Source organism: Anser cygnoides, chromosome 4 (genome assembly GCF_040182565.1).
Source record: "Anser cygnoides isolate HZ-2024a breed goose chromosome 4, Taihu_goose_T2T_genome, whole genome shotgun sequence".
Taxonomy (NCBI): domain Eukaryota; kingdom Metazoa; phylum Chordata; class Aves; order Anseriformes; family Anatidae; genus Anser; species Anser cygnoides.
The window spans coordinates 44,316,586-44,335,973 of NC_089876.1; the positions used below are offsets into that span (position 1 = coordinate 44,316,586).

Here is a 19,388-nt window from a genome sequence, read left to right on the forward strand (position 1 = left end):
AAAAGAGCATAGCAGCTCTACTTACCATTTCATGCTGATTTCACATTACACTTGTAAACAATTTAAAAATTCCATGGCTTTGACAAATGTTTACATAACGCTTTATTAGCAAAATACTAATTGTTAATCACCTGCTAATACTTTTTGCATACTGTTATTTTGCTTTTCTGTTTAATGCCTTCCTCATGTTACATGCCATACAACTACATCAAATAAAAGTGCAAACCCTAGCGCAGTGAACTTTCTAAAACACAAAACAAAGATGCTACAAGTAGGCTATGAGCATCAGGTATATAGTCATCAAGGTATTGATTTGTCACATCATAGAAATTCATTACTAACATAACAAAGTCCTGTGATGGGTGGCCCCTGGCAGACTAATCTATTTGCAGAGTGAGCCTTCCATGCATGGGGCAGTGCAGAAGAATACAATTATCATTCCTTGTGGTGACCCCTTGCTGGAAATTTAAAACTTCAAGCAAAAAACAATCTTCTGCTAGTGCTTATAAGCTGCTATAAGAGTATGTAATTACTCTTTTATTCTAAATAATAAACGTTATATAGAGGTGCAGGATTTTGTTTCTTTTGATCTTTGTAGGAAACTACTGCGTAAGCAAACTTGTTCTCAAACATAACTGTGAGCCTGATTTCCTCATCTCAAACAGAACTTAAGAAAGAAACCTATTACTTTGATATTGCTAGCAGTAGAAAATTTTCAAAAGAGATAGGATGTTTAAAACATTAGAAGATCAGAGAATGAGAGTAATCCAGAGAACCCTTTGCATGAAACTTCAATAATTAGCAATAGGAAGGTCCTATCCTAAAACAATCCTTAAGATGTAATAAACATTATGAGTTAAACTGAGGTGGTATATGAAAATTGATAATGAATAGGATCAATGCAGAGGTTCTGAATCCCTCCATCAAGGCAGTTTGAAACACAGAATACAAGGTACCACAGGAAACCTCTTTTTAGTTCCTCACCCCTCCAACAGGTCTCCAAATACTTCATGTCAATAACTTAATAGCCTCCCATGAAAAGCCCAGAATTAAATAATCCTTCTCTTCAAAACAAGGTTGCTATTTTGACACATCGGTATGTGGGACATATTAGGCAATGCAGTGATAAGTCAGAAACAGAAAATTTAAAAACAATTTAAATAAGAAATATTTGCTGATAATGTTTAAATTATAGCTGATACAAACTTATTACCAGCTGTTCTATGAAAACCATAGAGTGGAGCAAACCAAAAAAGAAAAAAAAAGAAAGAAAATAAACTTTGGAAGGTGGCAGAGCAGCGACAGTCTGGCTTTTTAACTCTTCTGTTAGAATACTTACACTGTGATCATGTTCACTTCTAAGCAAATTCTAGATAAAATGAAAAAGATTCAGAGAAGAATAGTCAAAGTGACAGACAATGCAAGAGATTTCTGTTTAAAAGATGAGACTAAAACCAGAGAAGTTAGAAGGACACTCATGCACTGCTGAAATCCCTATGAAGTTACAAGCTTTTGCCACTGTCTATACCGTGACTCCATAGCCAAAGAATAACTGTTTTGACCAGCATGGCTCACTGGAGCTAGCAGCTAATATTTACAAAAGAAGGCGGAGCTTAATAAGTTTCCTTGCACATGTAAGAATTCCTCTTCCTCTCCATGTGTTTAACACCTTATAGATCTGGATTTCAATATGTTTTGTATCAACAGCCAGAATAGCTGCTTTCCGCAGGATTGAAACTTGAACTTGATTCAAACCATCTCACTCCTCTTTCATGCCCCTCCAGAGTATGTAATTCCATTTATCATCCTTTCCATCACCACTGTTGGGATATCCACTACCAGAGTCTTTCCAAACAGAATGATTTCAAACGTTAAGGGACTATATCTAGGTTATATCTCATGTTGACATTGTTCAGGCCCTTTACAAGAATGGTTGTGATTTTCCTTTTTAGCATGAGTCAGGAGTGTTAGATGGTAAGGTGTAAGAGCAGCATTTATGAAAGTGTAGCCTTCTTGAAGACTTTAATTACTATGGAAATGGCAAGTCAGAAACATACAGCACTAGACTAATCTGCATCAACATAGTTCTGATGGGTTATAGAGAGATTGTGAAGCTACTACTTAAAGCTGACTGTCAAATGAGCCAATTTTGTTGGTGAATGCTCTCACCAACCCAGGTGGGCCATGTGATTTCTTTCTGTTCAGAAAGTTACTATCCCTTAAGTCATTTGAGGGAATGGAAAGCCCGAATTAATGTCTAATTATGTTTAGTTTAGCCATAGCATGCAAAATTCTTATCTCATTTACCTACCCACATGCAGTTACTATTCCCATAAGAGACACTAAAGAGAAATTAGAGCTTTTTGCGAATACCAGTCTAGAGAGTTTCACTTTACAGAAGTACTTCACAAAAACTCCTTTGTAACCACGATGGAAAAACCTAAGGATTTTTTTCAATCACATCACAGCTCACTGACTGTAAAAGTTTTTGTTTTGGTTTGGGATTTTTTTTTAGATTTTTCTAAGTCTTTCTAGCACTGGCTATTAAGGAGTTCTCACTTTTTATCACTTTATAAGGAAAAAAAACAGCTCAGTTTATCTTTTGCTTATTTTCTGGAGCCTGCAGGAAGCCTCTGCCATCCTAAAGAAAGTCATACATAATAGAGCAGCTTTAGCCCAGTAAGCCAGTCTTTCCCAATTCATCAGTCAAAGTGTTATGCAAGTGGCCCCCTAAATTGATAAATTCCCACAGTGCCTGTTGACCCAGCTGCCAAGTGCTCATGCAGCAGGTGTTGTTTTCATGACCACCCTGACAGTAATACAAACTGTTTAGCAGTTGCATTGACCTCTTAGCTATTAACATTGATACAGGCTTCACTAGGGACTAGTTTTCAAACATGACAGAATTTCTTAAGACTAGAGGTCATGAACAAGTATACCATATAAGAATAAATTTGATATGCTGCTGAGTTTAAATCTTAAAAGCTGTGAGTTTTTTCCACATTATTCCCATGTAGTAAATCTGGAGACAAGTAACGAGCTTTTGGCATCTCTCCCAGGACTAAAGGTATACTTTTTAATTTTAGAAACTGTACCTGAAGAGATGCTATATTTATTCTATGACAAGTAGTAAATTACAGTGAAGTAAAATTATTTTTTCTTGACATTTTCCCTTATAAAGGAAAAAAAAATAAACCAGCGCACAAACTTTGGTGATATACTTAGGCATCTTTCTGATACCTAGTATCTTGTGTGCAGTTAATTGAAGTGTAATGTTCTTCCACATATTTTGTACCACAATCAGGATTTCTATGGCCACATCTCTTGTTCGAATTCGAACATCCAGGAATTTTGTCTCTTTTTCTGTTGTTTTTGTGTTTTTTTTTTTTGGCTTTAGCAGGATAGTAGAGATTTTCAATATAGTGTCAAAGGCCTGATGGAGGAATTATGCTGTGTTCGGTACCATTGTATAACTGCTGAATTTGACCCTCCATTTGCATTGATTCTGTATGTCTGAGTTACAGGCTGGTGCATACAACGAGCACATCACTGCACACTTAGGGGAGCTGATAAAAGCTGGACGAAGGAAAGCATGGAGTTCTAAGCAAATATATGATGAACCCTAATCTAATAAAGCACGTCAGACTTTTGTATGCCTCGAAACTAACAGTAGAGTCTACTTTCCTACACCAGCTGCAGTAACGTAGTCAGAATTATTTTACGTATTGCACAGTCAGGAATTCTCAGTTCACTAACCATGGCAGTGAAGGGACCCAGCAAGGGCCCCAGCCCCCAGTACAACTTCTCCTCCATGTTCCATACATTTAGAGTTGTTACACAGTTTCATGAAAGCATGTTTTAACAAGCAAGATATACTGTACTGTACTGTATATATGAACAGCTCTTTAAGATAACTAGAATTGTACAGACCATATAAATAGTCATTATCAGCTACATTTTTGGCTGACTTTCTGTGGACCAAATACTGCTTACTGTAAGAGTAATCAAGCTGTACCCTTTAGAGTTTTATAGATTGAGGGAGACAAGTAAAAAAATTCTCTCCAGCCCATGGTGTGGCTACATCTATCCCCCTCCATTTTCCACGTCAAGAGACAGAGTGAAGCACTAGTTGTATAAACAAAATCATACGCTGTCTAAGTGCTGGAAAGATCAAGTCCCAGCAGTCAGTTTCGAGATTTATGTTATCTTTCTGAGATTCAGTTCAAAACACTTACACTGAGCCTGAAAATTTCCACCCCTTAAAGCCTTAAGAATGCAAAGTGTAAGTATTGTGGGGCAGAGACTTTCTCATGATATGTGTTTGTACCAGAATGGCATTCAAATCCTGAGAAAGAAGTGTGGCTTTTCCCATAGTACAAATAAGGAAAAACAGTAATTCTTCTCACACACAAAAAGGATTCTGCTGCAGCTGCATTTGTATTACTCTTCTCCTAAGGCACTCTGCCAACCTGAATTTTTTCCATCTTTGTTTCTACTCCACCCCACCTTTAATAAATATTATCCAAGGCTGATGAGTGCAAGTTATTGATTGATGGTAGAATAAAAGGCAAGGTTATATTCACAAGCACCACAAGCATTAGAAAGCTTTAAATCATAAAAGTGGCCAGCCATGCTGTGCTGGATACAAAAAAAAAAAAAAAAGTATGATTTCTGCCTCCCTCATGAAATATGAATAGAAAGAACCCAAATATTCCAGCACTATCATAGATAAATAGTTTGCATCTATTAAGAAAATAAATCATTGTCTTCACAAATACAATACCTCTGTGACTTGTGAGGTCATTCTTTGCTGAAGATATACCACTGGAGCTCTTTTCTAAGAGATGCTCCAGGAACCTGAGGTTATTCTTCCTGCTGAACACAGTACTGTACTTGTGTTTGAGCAAGAAAAAGAGAAGACTCCGTTTAAAATAACCTGAAAGAAATGGGCTTTGAGACAGATGAATTAAAAAATGTTGCCTCCTATGCAGATGGTTGTAAAGAAATCAACATAAATTTACACCTTTCTTTTCCTGACATAGCAATTAGAAGACAGATCTTTTTACTTTGAATCTGAATAAGTCTCAACGGAAAATCTTATCATTTTGTATAGCTCTTTTCAAAACAGTGCTGCCTGTGAATCTCACATATAATTTTTAAGTGTAGGAACTTACCTAACCAGATCATATGTAATGCATATGTAATGCACTCATTACTATAGAAGTGAAATTCCTTACAGGTCCGGAAAAAAAAAAAAAAAAAAAAGCATTATATTTAAAAGACAGCTGTGGAAATATGTGAACACAAAAAAAGGGTTTCAAATGTGCTGCGCGAAAGGTGTCAAAGCATACTTCAAAGACCTTAAATAATACAAGAGCTTGAATCTGATTCTCCAAAGTGCTTTTGAAATCAGAACTTGGTGCTACACTGAAAGATGCAGCTACACATTCTTTCTGTCCTTAATGTCATTGGGCAACCAGTTCTGAATGGATGTTTAAATAATCATCTTAGCAATTAAGCCTGAGCAGAGAAAGTGCTAGGGTGAAACAAACCAGTGATCCTGTACTCTATTATTCTGTTTCAAAGAAGAATGCAAGAAACCCTGTAATGTACCATTAAAAAGCTGCATGCCAAAATAGGGGAAAAATATAAGTCCAGTCAGCTAATAAGGGAATTCTGTGACATTAGGTATATGTGCTTATTTTTCTTACAATTTTTTACCCTATCTAATAATACTTTGAATGGTCCCATTGTGCTTAGAAATATCTTTTTAAAATGCTGCTAGAACATGGGCTTCATTGATACCTTAGAAGCCATGGGTTCAACTAGTTAATTTTATTTTCTTGAGCTTAATTTTTTTCCTCAATAGTTCTGACATTGAAATGGGAGGTAAACAAGAATCCCCATTTTTCCTCCTTTTTTTTTTTCCGCCATTGTTTTCCACATACTAATTTCCACACTGTTTTCCAACATACCCCTTCTTTCTCATACTCCAAAGACTATCAAGATCTTTTACTTTGCTCACACAGGGGTATCAATCTAGAATGTTAATATTTGATAGGGTAACCAGTACACAAGTTGCTATTCCAGCTACTTGCATATAGCTGGGGGTTTAATACTTATGTTAGTACTCTTCTATTCTGTTCTTACTATCTTGTACAATTTTGTTTTGTTTTCTTTGAATTCCAGCTGGACACTTAGCCAAGGTTTCACTGAGCTCTCCATAAAACTGGTAGAATCTTTTTCCTTCCAATTTCAAGTTTAGGAATGCATGGCAGTAGTTCAAACTATTTCTTTGACAATGAGTCATTTTGTATTTGTCAGTAATTAACTTAATTTGCCATTACAATTCCATTCAGTTACTTGTTTAGAACTCTTGGTAGATCCTGACATTCTTTTCTCAATTTATTGCTGCGCAGACAAATCATGATACCTGTCCCTGGAACCTGTAGCCTTGTGGTGATCCTATCAGTCTCTAGCTGCTGAATTCAAATCACAAATAAAATAAGTGGTCAGCATGACAACCAGCTCAATTCAAAAACCATGTAAAAAAGACTTTGAAATTCTATCAACAGTTAAGACAGACTTAAGTTAAAATGCTACAGATACTTCGTTGTTAAGGAATATAATGCTGTGCTTTTGTAAATAAAAAAGATACTGGACATCCAAAATATCTTGTAGGACAAAAAATATTTTGTAGGTCATCTGGCCCAACACCTTGCCCAAGCAGGGACACCTACAGGAGGTTGTCCAGGTAGGTTTTGAACAGCTCCAAGATGGGAGGCCCCACAACCTCTCTGGGCAACCTGTGCCAGTGCTCAGTTACCCTTAGTAAAAGTGTTCCCTGGAAGCAAGAGAGCTTTTCAGGTTTATTACAAAAATTTACTGTGGGCCTGCCTGCCTGAAGTCAACACCTTGAGTACCGTAAGAAATCTGCTGAGAGGCAATTCAGTTCCCAACCTCTAGAGATATATGCTGCCCGTGATTAGATCTTTGGGATGCTCTTTTTACCACATTCAAGCTTCAGGAAGTCTCAAGGACTATTATTTAATCTTGTAAAAGACCTCTGAAGGTAGTTATATGAAAGAATAGCAAGTAACACTGTATTTTTCTGCAATGTAACACACCATCTTTATTTCACTGGTCTTCTGGAGAAAAAAAAAAAGAAAAAAAAAGTCCTCTAAGAACACTGATTTACACCGCTGATAATTGCACAAATGAGAATCAGGCCTTCAATAAAAAAATAAAGTTTGAATTCTATGTTCATTGCCAATATCTTTCTGAATACAAGGAAATGTATGTGCTTCATGATAAAGTATGCACGTTCCCAACTGAGAGCATTAAATGAGATTTGGATTTTTCTTTTGTATCAATATACTTTCTGTGGAAAGCTGTACACGTTCCTATAGAAGCCACTTAAAACAACTATACTGAGTGAAAATTACAACTTTCAATTTCATGTGCAAAAGCAGTTTTTCTCCTTGACCCTGAATTTTAACTATACGCTTGGTTCGTATATTTTTATACAGGCCTTTAGTCCCTGAAGAATGCAAAAGAACAGCTCAGTCTGCACAGACACTGACATCTGAATGCTCAAGGCACTGTCGGAATGGGCACTGCACTCCCACAGGAAAATGCTGCTGTAATCAAGGCTGGGAAGGAGAGTTCTGCAGAGCTGGTTTGTATATAGATTCATGGCAACAAGTGAATAAAGCAATGACATGGCATAATTTGCTTTTAATAATTTGCTAGGAGAAATTTTCATTGACACTTAGTCCTCAGACATCATAAAAGAGATACTGATCTCATGAGGTGTAGGAGCAGAATAAGTCTTTAGGTGAGTGCAACAGTTAAAATCAAAACATCTCATGCAATGGGAACCACTTCAGAATGCAGGTGAGAGCAGAAGTATGTCAGACAACAGCATTCTTCTTTTTACACCAATTCTGTAAAATAAAATGAAGTGCAATCAATAATATGGTCACTGTTGGACATTGAGCTCCTGCCTGCAATCTTACACAGTCCGTGTCAAATAGGAGTACCTGGTCAGGAAAGATACTAAAATCAGGTCTGCAGGTCACTACTGCATATTTTGCACTTAGTGAATTAATACAACTAATTTAGTTTTGGTACATTCTTATTTTTGATCCTAAAGACTAAAATGAGAATTCTAGAGAATTCTGTGTACAACTTGTCACAAAGCAGCTAATAATCGGAAAGTAATTGTGATCCATCACAAATAACTGTGGTGCTTTCATTAACTCCCATCTTGTTGCTGTAACCTATCTTTGAAGAGTCACTTGAAAAAGTGACAGTGATCAAACCCAATGGATGGCGAACGTGGCGTATGCCACCGAAGGGGAGAGAGGAATGAACAAGTGACCTTGAATGCCACAGCTGTGCTATCAGTGTCTCACAGAGACTGTGCTTACTGTGGCTGAGCCGCATAACTCTGGCCTAACAGATCTTCCAGAGCAAGCCTGGGAACCAGAAGCTGCTACTAGTGTATCAGCACAGTCTTCTGACTCATATTTGCTCAGAGAGTTTGACCAGATGTCAATATGCAGAGGTAAGACAAAAGAGGAGAAGAACTGTAGAGTAAGACAAAGCAAGGATCAGGCGATGGACCCCAGGATACTTCAGGTTGGAAAGGCACTCAGGAGGGCCCTACTGAGGTTGACATGCAGCCCTTACAGACTGGAGTGTAAATTCCAGCAGCCTTGCATTTCTTACTGATGAGCAAGAGTGATGTGGTTTGGATTGAAATGCAATGGATGAAATCGCTAACGATATATCCTACTGACAAGATGCATAAGCCGAGCATCACACAGCTGTGCAAGAAAAGCAGGCTGGAGAAACGGATGAGGTAATCCAGCCAGATAGCCCAGCTTCGCTTGTCCCCACTTGTCAGTCAGACCTTGCCTAGATTTGGAGAATGAGGTCCATTCTATAGCCCTTGTCCAAGTGGAATTCAAAGTAAAAAATGTCTCCAGTGTGACCATGAATGTATCTTGAAGAATCAGTTTTGTTTAAAAAATTATTGTTCTTTGATAGATAGTTTGTTAGATACAAGTTTGTACAAGAAAGCTGCAGAAAAGCATGTAGACTAAGGAGTTTTCTTCATTGCATCCCACACAGCACTTAGCAGAGGTGTTCTAGCTTGAAGCTCAAGCTATAAACATAATATAAATAAGAAAAAATAGTTACAAGGCATCAATTTCCATCTAAGGTAATTAAGAAATTCATGAATAATATCAAGAATCTTTATTTGTATAGTGTATTTTAAGTCTTTGTAAATAGATATTATAGCTTTCCTGTATCACAGTGCAGTGACTGTGCCATAGAAGAGACCACATTCAAAACTGGAAGTTATGAATACTGTTTTTGCTAACACTGGCTACAGATTCATATAGCATTTAAATCTGAAAAACTTGGGAAAGATGATTGACCTAGGACTCTACTGGTAAATTGTCAAATATCGACTAAAGAGAGGGAAATCTTTCAAGCTTAACTGATAAAAGCTGTCTAAAATACGTTCTTTTTTTTGTTGTTGTTGTTGTTGTTATTGTTTTTAATGTTAATTCCATTTTATTCCAATATTAAGTTATTCAGGAGCCAAATGGGCCCCATTTTGTGCCTCACTTGTACTCTGCTCTGCTAAGGAAATAGTGTAGTGCAGAACTCTGCATGTACAGAGAAAGAAGTTTATCTGTGATATAGTACTTGCCGGTTTGGATGTGGTCAGTTGCTGATATGTCTCTACAACTTCAGGACTTTTTCGGCTTGTCGTCATAAGAAATGGGATGACGTAGACCACCACTATCTAAACTTCTAGCAATTTTGTATGTCTTGTTTAAGTGATATGATATTTGAAGCCTAAAATCTTTTGAGATGAGTCTCCAATGCACTCCAAAATCCCACCTGAATACAGGAATTGGACATTTTCAAAAATTTCCTATTTGATTTTCACAGTTTGTCCTAGGAGATATTCTCTCAGACATAAAAATATACTTCCTCCCCCTAGTATTCTACAACTTTCAAAAATATGGTTTTGAAACATCCAATATTTTATCCTATTTTGTTTTTAATTTATGTGCTTTACCATTATAAGTTCAGAAAAGTAGTTCTTAATGAATACATTTTGTAGCTTTTTGCTTTGTGATACTTGAAAGAAATTAGAAAACTGCTCTTTTTTTACCCACAGCGAAGTGTGACCCAGCGTGTCGACATGGAGGTGTCTGTGTAAGGCCTAATAAATGCTTATGTAAAAAAGGCTATCTCGGCCCCCAGTGTGAACAAGTGGATAGAAACATCCGAAGAGTGACAAGGGCAGGTATTCTTGATCAGATCCTAGACATGACATCCTATTTGCTGGACCTAACCAGCTATATTGTATAGTTTCTGGGACTATTTGGAAACTACACTTTCAACGGGCATTTGTTTTGAATCCTGTCATTTTTAAAAGACGGTTGGTTATCCTGCAACAAATAACGGTGATTTGATTTACTTTATTAATTTAAATATACTGTCCAGAAATGTGCCAATAAATTTGTTGTATGCGTGTAAATATTCCTGTACATCCCCACGGATGTACAGATACCCAATACATGCACACATACACGGGCAGGCACTATCATAAATACGGTTTCACAGGTAGTGGAATTTTTTTTATATATATTTCTTCATGAGAAATAGTTTACAAAGTAATTCCACTGCAAACCACAATTTCATCAAAGGACTTTCCTGATGTCATTTTGGATTCACTGACATCCCAGAAACCTTGTGTCTGCAACTGCCTGATTATAGCAATAAGAGAGCAGTTTTGAACCATCGCTGTATAAACTCCTGGACTTAATGAAATCCAGTTGTAACAGTTTTTAAGGCGAAATGATCTACGTTATGAGAGAATATTTCAGATCTCCTTAATGCATTCCTATCTAGGCAATTCATTGTAAGACTGTAACCTTCACCTTCATCAATGTAACTCTATTACAGAATGTTACGCATTTCTTTATCTAGCATAGATGCAAAAATCTGGTTATCGCAGCTTAATATCAAGATTGTTTCGAGTGTTTAATAATTAAATTATACTCGCATATTTCAAAACCAGTCATCCTAGAAGGTCTGCTTTTTATCATATATTTTATTTAACAATGGGCACTGGGTTCATGTTACATATTTATATTATTTTATTTTTATAATATAGACATCACCTAGATGAGACAGCTTTGCCATGTCCTGTATAATACTAAAGTTACATTTTTCACCAACTTAATTGGAAAGACGGGGAAAGAGAGAGCAAACACACTCTTTATTGTGTTGTGGATCTAATCTAGAAATGTATCCTTGTGTCAACTTGTATTCATTTACGACGGATGAAAAAACAACCACCAACCAATCCTAATAAAATTCCAGCATATGTTAGAAGCGTTCATAAAGTGATTTTCACTATAACAGGACGGGCCAGATTATACATGATTAGACTGCTACAGATTTCACACTGAATGGAACTTCACTGGACAAAAGCTCACATTAGCACGTGTTGGCTGTGTAAGATGTCACTTGTACAAAACGTATAACAATTATTGCCAAATATGGTTTTAAATGTAAATGTTCCTTGAAGAGCTAACATGAAATTGAATTTTTGTAAATGTATCAATAAATACGGTGTACATGCTCTAGTCAGGTTTTCTAAAGTATTAATATTCTAATTAGATGTATCTTCAGAATCGGTGCCCTGTTATCTCCAGCTCTGGGACATTATTGGCAGTTTCTTTGTTCACTGTTTACTGGCTATCAGATTTCCTTTGCACTACCTGGCTTTTATAAAATCTTGCCTGTAAAAAGAGAGTAGAGTAGCCACAGCATGCACACGCTAATGGTTCTTATACGCAGCTACTCATGCGTCAACAGTTTACAACACTTTAGGCAATAACTTCTAGCATACTCTAGCCATATTGCTCTCCAGTAGCAAAATTCTTTTTCCAGGGTAGTGACATGTAATGAATTTTCCTTTACGGAAAGTTGTCAGTCTTCATTTAATAAATATTAAATCTTTAAGTACAGCAAAACTGTTACTTGTATTTATCTCTATTCAGCATTCCAGCTGAGAGGAACAGAAAATTACACTTGCCTTCCATATATGTTTGCTTGGGTTTCAAGTGACCTCATGCCAAATGGAAATTGGTTGAGATCTTGGTTAAGTGCTTAGTGAACAATGGTCTGCATTAAAAAGTGCATGCATAATTTTGCACAATGTAGATTCAACTGACAGTCCATTGAAAGACATCTCAGGATTAAATGAGCATGAAGACCAAATTGCCCTCTCACCCCAGAAAAGGGTGGTCCCTTATAGTCACACCAACACTTCATTGGCTAAGCAGTGTGACCAATCTTAAAATGAACCCTGCAGTAGCATCTGTAGGTTAATAGCAGCTCTTTGTCTCCACTGCTTTCTGCCTTTAGTCTTTTTCCTGAATTCCATCACAAAAAGTTTTACAATTAAAAAATGTCCTGACAACCATTTTTGTAAATTGACCTTACCATCTAATCTTCCCTTATTCAACGTGGGTGACAAAAATGTGAACTTCTCATGAATGAGCCAGCTGTCTAAACCTGTCAGATAGTGCAGTTTTATTGCACTCTTCATAATCAGCAAAGCAAGAAAGTCACTCAAGTATTTTTGCAACGTTTAAATGTCTGACAGAGATAACATCTTTAACACTTTCTTTAATGAATATATTAAAAAAATAAACCCCACTTTAGTTCATAATACTCTCAATAACTGGCTGGGGAAAAGTGATAGTTCTTTTCTCACTGCTTCATTCCTAGAGACTTAAAAAAAAAAAAAAGAAAAAAAGAAAAAAAAAGTGGGCTGTACATAAATTGAAGATCCCCAGTAATGTATATTCTGTAGTCATGTATATAGCCAGTATATGCCACAGTTGTGAAAAGAAGGGATAACAATGACCATACAGTTTTCATCTTAATAATAAAGACAATTTAGTCTACTAGTGGAATCAGAAAATGAAATTTCATTAAAGGTTAAGAATTAAATCCAGGGCTCATTCAAATCAATGGCATAAAAAAAAACTCTCATCAACTGCACTGCAGCCAGAAAATCACTTTTAAAACTGAAGCAAATATTTCAGTTTATTTCTTAAAAAAAAAAAAATGTTTCAGTCCATCAAAAATTCAAAACTTAGAAGTAATCTAAATGAAGAATGGAGAGAAAGGGGAAATAGCTTATGGAAAGTGTTCTGCTTCATTTTTAAATCATCTTTTGTATCATGTGAAAGCAGGCATCTGCTTTAAGCCCACATGGATACATAGGAAGTCCCAGTGGAAAAGAAGTATTCTCAAAAAAAGACACAAAAATCCCAACTGCTTATTTATCAAAAGAAATTATACTATTAAAAAGAGTGAGTAAACCCTAGGCCTAACCACCCAAGATGCTAATATAAAAAGGGCAACTGCAGTAATTGCCCTGAGAATTGGCATACAAAAAAAAAAAAAAAAGGGTTTGTAGAAAGCCCATTGCCAGTTAGGTCATTCTACAGCCATTCTCACACAATCTCTGCGAGTGTCCCAGAATAAAACTGAGCTTATAAATGAAACTAGATAAATGAGGCAATTAGATAAGGGCCTCTAGAAAGGATTTTATGTATGTGTTCAAGTTGTCTCTGTCTCTGTCTCTCTCTCTCCTAATCTTTTATTCCATTCACTTATTCCTTTATTGTGAGATACTGCCCTCTCTTTGTCCCAATACATGGTACATTTCGAGCATTCTTTCAGGCTTTCTACTGTTAAAAAAGAATAAATATACCTGTTGCAAAAAAGTAACTCTATTCCTGATGTATGCTAGTTTTCAACCCTCATTTTATTATTTCAGGATGGAAAACCTTCATCCTTCTATTTTTAAGATGCTACCGATCAGAAAAAAAGGCATATTATTTGAATATAAGGAGAAACGTTCTTACTCCATAGATAAGTATTGAGACAAAAAGATGCTAAATCAGCTCCAAATTGGTTTACTCCATTTCAGAAAAACAAACGAACAAACTATCAAAAAAACATTAAGCACGCTTTTCTAATGTTTCCATTAAGAAATATTATCCCAAACTCTTCCCCTCAAGGAAATATATTTCTTCCATTAACAGTCAGGGACTCAGATACAGACTCTTTGTACCTTTGAATCCTCACAAGTTATTCTGTTTCATGCATCCAAAGTATAAGCTAGGTATAAATAAGAATATAAATTCTATATTGGCAACCATGACAGCTCTTCGTTTATCTCCTTTCGTTCACTTCTCTACATTTCAGTTTTGTAGCTCCTTCCTTCCTAGAACTACAGCAAAGATCAATAACTGGTTGCTGCAGGTGTTGCTTTTTCTTTCTTTTTTTTTTTTTTTCCAAACTGTGTAATAGATATATGCATCAAAGGGACTTCCCAGTAGACTGAGTTTGTTATCTTTTGATTGCCCCACAGAATCTTGTCATTTTATAGTGACTTCTAATGCCGTAGTTTGGCTGGAGGTTGGCCATTAACTGTGTATAATGATTCAGGAGTAACAGCCTTCAGCTGCTCAGCATCAGCTGTACTGAAGATGGAAGAAGGGAGAAAGCATTTGTTCACTATACAGTCACTACACTAGTCAGAAAGTTACCAATTTCAATACAGTAACCAGATGCCTCAAGTAAAAAGCAGAACAACATTCCCAAGATGATGAAATGTTGCTTTTCATTATACTCTTTCTCTAATTTGGGATCAGAAATGAGGACTTTTTCATGTACAAATATGCAAAAGTGAGATTCTAAAAACACTTCAGCTCAAGTAATCTTTCACAGGTGTGGAGTCCCATTAAAATGAAAATACTCGTATGTGTGATTCTACGTGCATCTATGAAATGGGCATTTAGAAGATTGGGCCCACATGGAAAAAATAGTTCTGAGGACATCCTGCTCTGCTTAGTTTTCCTTAACTGCATAAATCCTTTAAAAGATACTGAAGTATTTTAATCTACTATCCTTTATTTTAACTGTGTATCAGTTCAGTTAGGAATAATACCATATTGATCTTCTGGCCAGGCTGATTGTTGTCTTAGAAGAAAGGGAAGGGAGTCATGAAGTAAATCGAAACTAACTTTTCCCTTTTCATTATACTAAAAAATGACCAACATTTCACATTTGTCAAATTAAAAAATATATGTATTATCACTAAGAACTTTGCCAAAAAGGCAATCAACATCTTAAATTCATTCTGACCCAAATTTGCAGTAAAGACCTACCAAATAATCTGAATTTGGGCTACAAAAACCTGATAAATATTTCCATTAATTTCAAAGAAAAATGCTGTAGAAACACTAAAAAAAGTTTTGCTAAAATTTTCCTTGCTTTAAAAAGGGTAGCAATTCAGTGAAATACTACTAGCTTACTTTTCAGAATATAGCTGTGAAACAGCAGAAGCTACCTGAAAGCTCAGTGCAGGATTACCTCAAACTTTCTTTGAGGGCCCAATTTGAGGTCCATTGATGTCAACTGAAAATCTCCAATTGATTTCGTTAATTATAGGACAATGTCCTTCAAAGACAGACACTTAGCTGGCAGAAGAACTTCACTACAGACATCACTGCACCCATTGCCTCTCTGTTAGCATCTATAGTCATTAGACTCACTCAGGTTTTCCAGAGTAAGACTGCAGTTTCAGGCCTGTCTTTTAAGTAGTGAGCATATCCGATCCTGTTGAGTTTCCTTACAGGTACTGCCAACTGCTACACAAAGCATTCTGTTAAATCTGCCAAACATTTTGTTACTTCTTCAAAAGCGCTGAGCAATTAGCTCACATCTTTTCTCTTTCACACGTATGTGTTTATTTCAAATATTTAAGCGTATGCCACTAAGCAGGAAAGTAATTTAAATAAGTCAGTGGTCCCATTTTATGAAATAGACATAATAAGACAGGGCCTCAGAGAGCCCCCACAGAGGGGATGGCATCCCAGTGCTCACAGACATCAATGGATGAGTTCCTGCAACTGTTTTAAGCCCAGTATTACAAAGACTCCATTCAACGTAAGGCATATTTTCAAACATTTCTTCACATGTTAAATAGGAATGGTGTAATATTTCAATCAAGACTATACCTTAATCCAACAAAAAGTTTTGTTCCCATCCTTACTAATAAAAATGGCAATACTGAAAGCGATGACACTACTCAAAGTACTAAAATAACAGATGTAAGCAAGTGCAGGATTAGACCTGAGCAGGTATTCTACAGGCAAAGGATCTACCTGCTTGCCTTTGTACTCATTGACTTCAATTACTGCTGTGCAATAGGGATTTATCATGATGTAAAAATACACAACAGAAAACAATATGGCAATTCTGTATAGATTTACACTGTGTAGATTGACTAATCGGACAGTATTAGTCATGCCTTATCTTCTATATGGGAAACATTACTATTTTATAGCTCTGTATAAATAGTTCAACGGACACATCAACCTTTTTCCTTCAGTTCACCCATGAGTTATTAATAATTACTAATTTGGTCTACATATTGGGAAAGGATTATCATGTTATCCCCTAACCCAAATAAAACTCCCACAGGTTTCCATGGGAGCTTTTTCTTTACTTTATGCTGTACAGTTTGATTTTAAAGCCAAGTGGCACACCTGCTTACCAGAACTCCACGCACCAAAACCACGTAATTCTAGTGATCATTTCATGCCATAGAAAGTCACAAAAATTAATATTTTATATAATATTAATTTAATGTGTTTTTGCCTATTGTATACTGTACACACACTGGCTTCCAAAATAAAAATATCAGAAATTATTGCTAAGAATGTGCTCAAACAGCAAGCTACATTGTTGGAGAAGAGTTTTATTTCTATGATAAAAAAACAACTTTCCATCTGTTATAAGTGGTCAGTAGGGTGCCACATATCATATAGTTAAGTTCCTTTTACAATCCATGAGATGTTCCCATTTAATTTCATTTTGCAATTAAAAGAAAAGTGAAAAAATCTTTCAATAAGAATTGTTTAAATTTCTGGAAATTTCAGAAAGAAGGTGCCATCTAAAGCATGTGAATATATGCAGTGGCTGCATTCACAATTTTTTTGAGTGGGAAGAAAGCAGAGAGGTGGCTGTTTGGTTTTTGTGTGCTTGTGTGTAGGATGCATTTTGTTGTACAAGAAAAAGGTGGTTTGCATGATGAGGCAGTGACAACCAAATCCCATTTGCTGAATGCTCCTAAGAGGAGTTACTAAAAGAAAAACACTCTAGGTGGAGTCAACTTTGGTGTGCAGAATGCTCTAAATTCCTATCAGGATATACTGAGACCAGAAACCATCTGGTATGAAGTCACCAGATGTATCTTGTAGTGATCACCGTTAATACCAGAAGCAGTAATTCTGCCCTGTGAATTATCCAGAAATGCTATTAGCTGTCCCCCCCCCAAATATACTACAGAATGAAAACTTCAATTCCCTTTTGAGAACAATTAGATTTTAATGGGAGCCAAGCAGGAAAGGAAGAGGAAATAACAAAAATCTGTCACTTGAGAACATAACTGTTCTGATATTCCTCTGTTCAAGTAGTTTTATTTTATAGTAGCCATCAGGTACTGTATGTACATTTGAAATGTGGGAAACTAGTTTAGAAAATACCATTCAAACTACGTTTAAGTATCTTCTGTAGACTGTACTATACTACTAAGCATATACAGGCACCAATCTAGCAGAGCACTGGAACACACAAGTAATTTTAAGCATATGAATCTCACTAAAGTCATATGCTTAACATTATTAATATAATTAAGTGCTTTCTTGGTTTGAGACCTTACAAGCCTTTGCAAGTCTACCTATGTAGATTACGTATGCTATATGTGTATTCTTTTTAGGGAGACAGCATGGCTGAAGTTCAAAGCAAGAGAATTCAGTTACTGCGTGTCACAAATTTCATATAACCTTAAATAATTGCATCTTTGTGCCTCCACTTTCCATCTAAAAATTAGTGAAACCAATCCTTGTAAAGTGCTTTGAGCTCTTCAAATGAAAAGTGCTATAAAAAGTACAAATTATTATTATATTATTGAACACCATGTATGTATACACACTATTATGTAATATATAATATATGTATAACGCATATAAATTCTAACAAATGTATTTGTGTAATATCTGAGAAATGGAACAGTTGTATCTGGAAGTGATAAATGCATAGAGTTGGATTTATTGTTAATCTGTGGATTTAATGATTTTTTAGACAAAAGGATGTTTAAGTGTATAATTGCTTTTCTTAATTTAATATATTTATGTAAATGCATGCCTGAAGTTCTGGATAGATAGTTATTCTGTGTCCCTTAAGCTAATAAAATATATTAAACTTTATGTTACAATATAAGGTATATGTGCTGCTTTATTTTTTTTTCTTTTTAATATTTTATTATGACTAAATGCATAATTTAAATTCATGACAATTTTAATTTTAAATCGGCTCTTTGATCTTTGCAGTAAAAGCAAAATGCCAGCATTTTATATATTCTTTGAAATGCACTCTAGTTTTATTTATATAAATTCTAAGATGCTTTTATAAAATGTGACTGAACACTGCTATTATTCTTGGAATGGAAAGTTTGGAATGGGGTTTCCTGTTTGCTTCTGGATAAATGAGAGCAAAAACTAAGACCTCCATATTGAAAAGATACCTGTTTCATTGCAAGCAGTATGTGAATGGACAGACAGCTTGAACAAGGGAATTTCCAGTACAGGCTTCTGGAATATATATATATGTTGAAGAACTAGTTCAGTACATACGAGAGAAACACTGGGGGTTATTTCTTTCTTTTCTTTATTTAATATCTTCAGAGAAGATTCTCTCTTCAGAGAAGCAAGTCATCAGATAAATATATGTTAAATTCAGATGTACCATTTCCAGTGATTTAAATAAGGGTCATAAGAAATGAAAGTAATACTGGATTCTTTCAATTTCTCCCCATCTCAAGTAACAGGTTCTGTTCCATTGAATCAACACCTAAGCATATCAGTGGGAGCAGGATCACTCTCTCTCTCTATATATATATATATGTATTTTTATGAAGGAACATTTAATCATGACACATAATTGCAAACTGCACTTGTAACTTATACCTGTGAGAGTAAAAAACAGTTTAGACAGGGAGCACTAAAGAACCAAGGGTTTCTTTACACACTAATTTACATTGGTGGTTTTGAAATGCTGTTGAATATTAGTCTTATACATTTAACTTACGTAAAGTGTTCAGCCCATCATGTGTTCATTTTTTAGATTAAAGAATGAAGCAGTACTGACACTAAGATACGGGTGCTATCTCTACACTTCAGATCTAAGCCAAAACAGTCTTGAAA

General features: G+C 35.7%; 2 protein-coding genes across 4 annotated transcripts in view; one reads left to right on the top strand and one right to left on the bottom strand.

Moving 5' to 3' along the window:
- HHIP (hedgehog interacting protein) overlaps positions 1-18,405 on the top strand; it is a 78,780-nt gene extending 60,375 nt beyond the window's left edge. Inside the window, exons 12-13 of the mRNA XM_048071788.2 lie at positions 7,530-7,678; positions 10,205-18,405. Of these exons, the coding sequence (XP_047927745.1) occupies positions 7,530-7,678; positions 10,205-10,398 (343 nt within the window). The 3' untranslated portion in view covers positions 10,399-18,405. The remainder of the gene's footprint in view (positions 1-7,529; positions 7,679-10,204) is intronic.
- The window catches only part of ANAPC10 (anaphase promoting complex subunit 10), a 130,963-nt gene that overhangs the window by 24,781 nt on the left and 86,794 nt on the right, over positions 1-19,388 (bottom strand). The gene's annotated exons all lie outside the window — the stretch shown is intronic.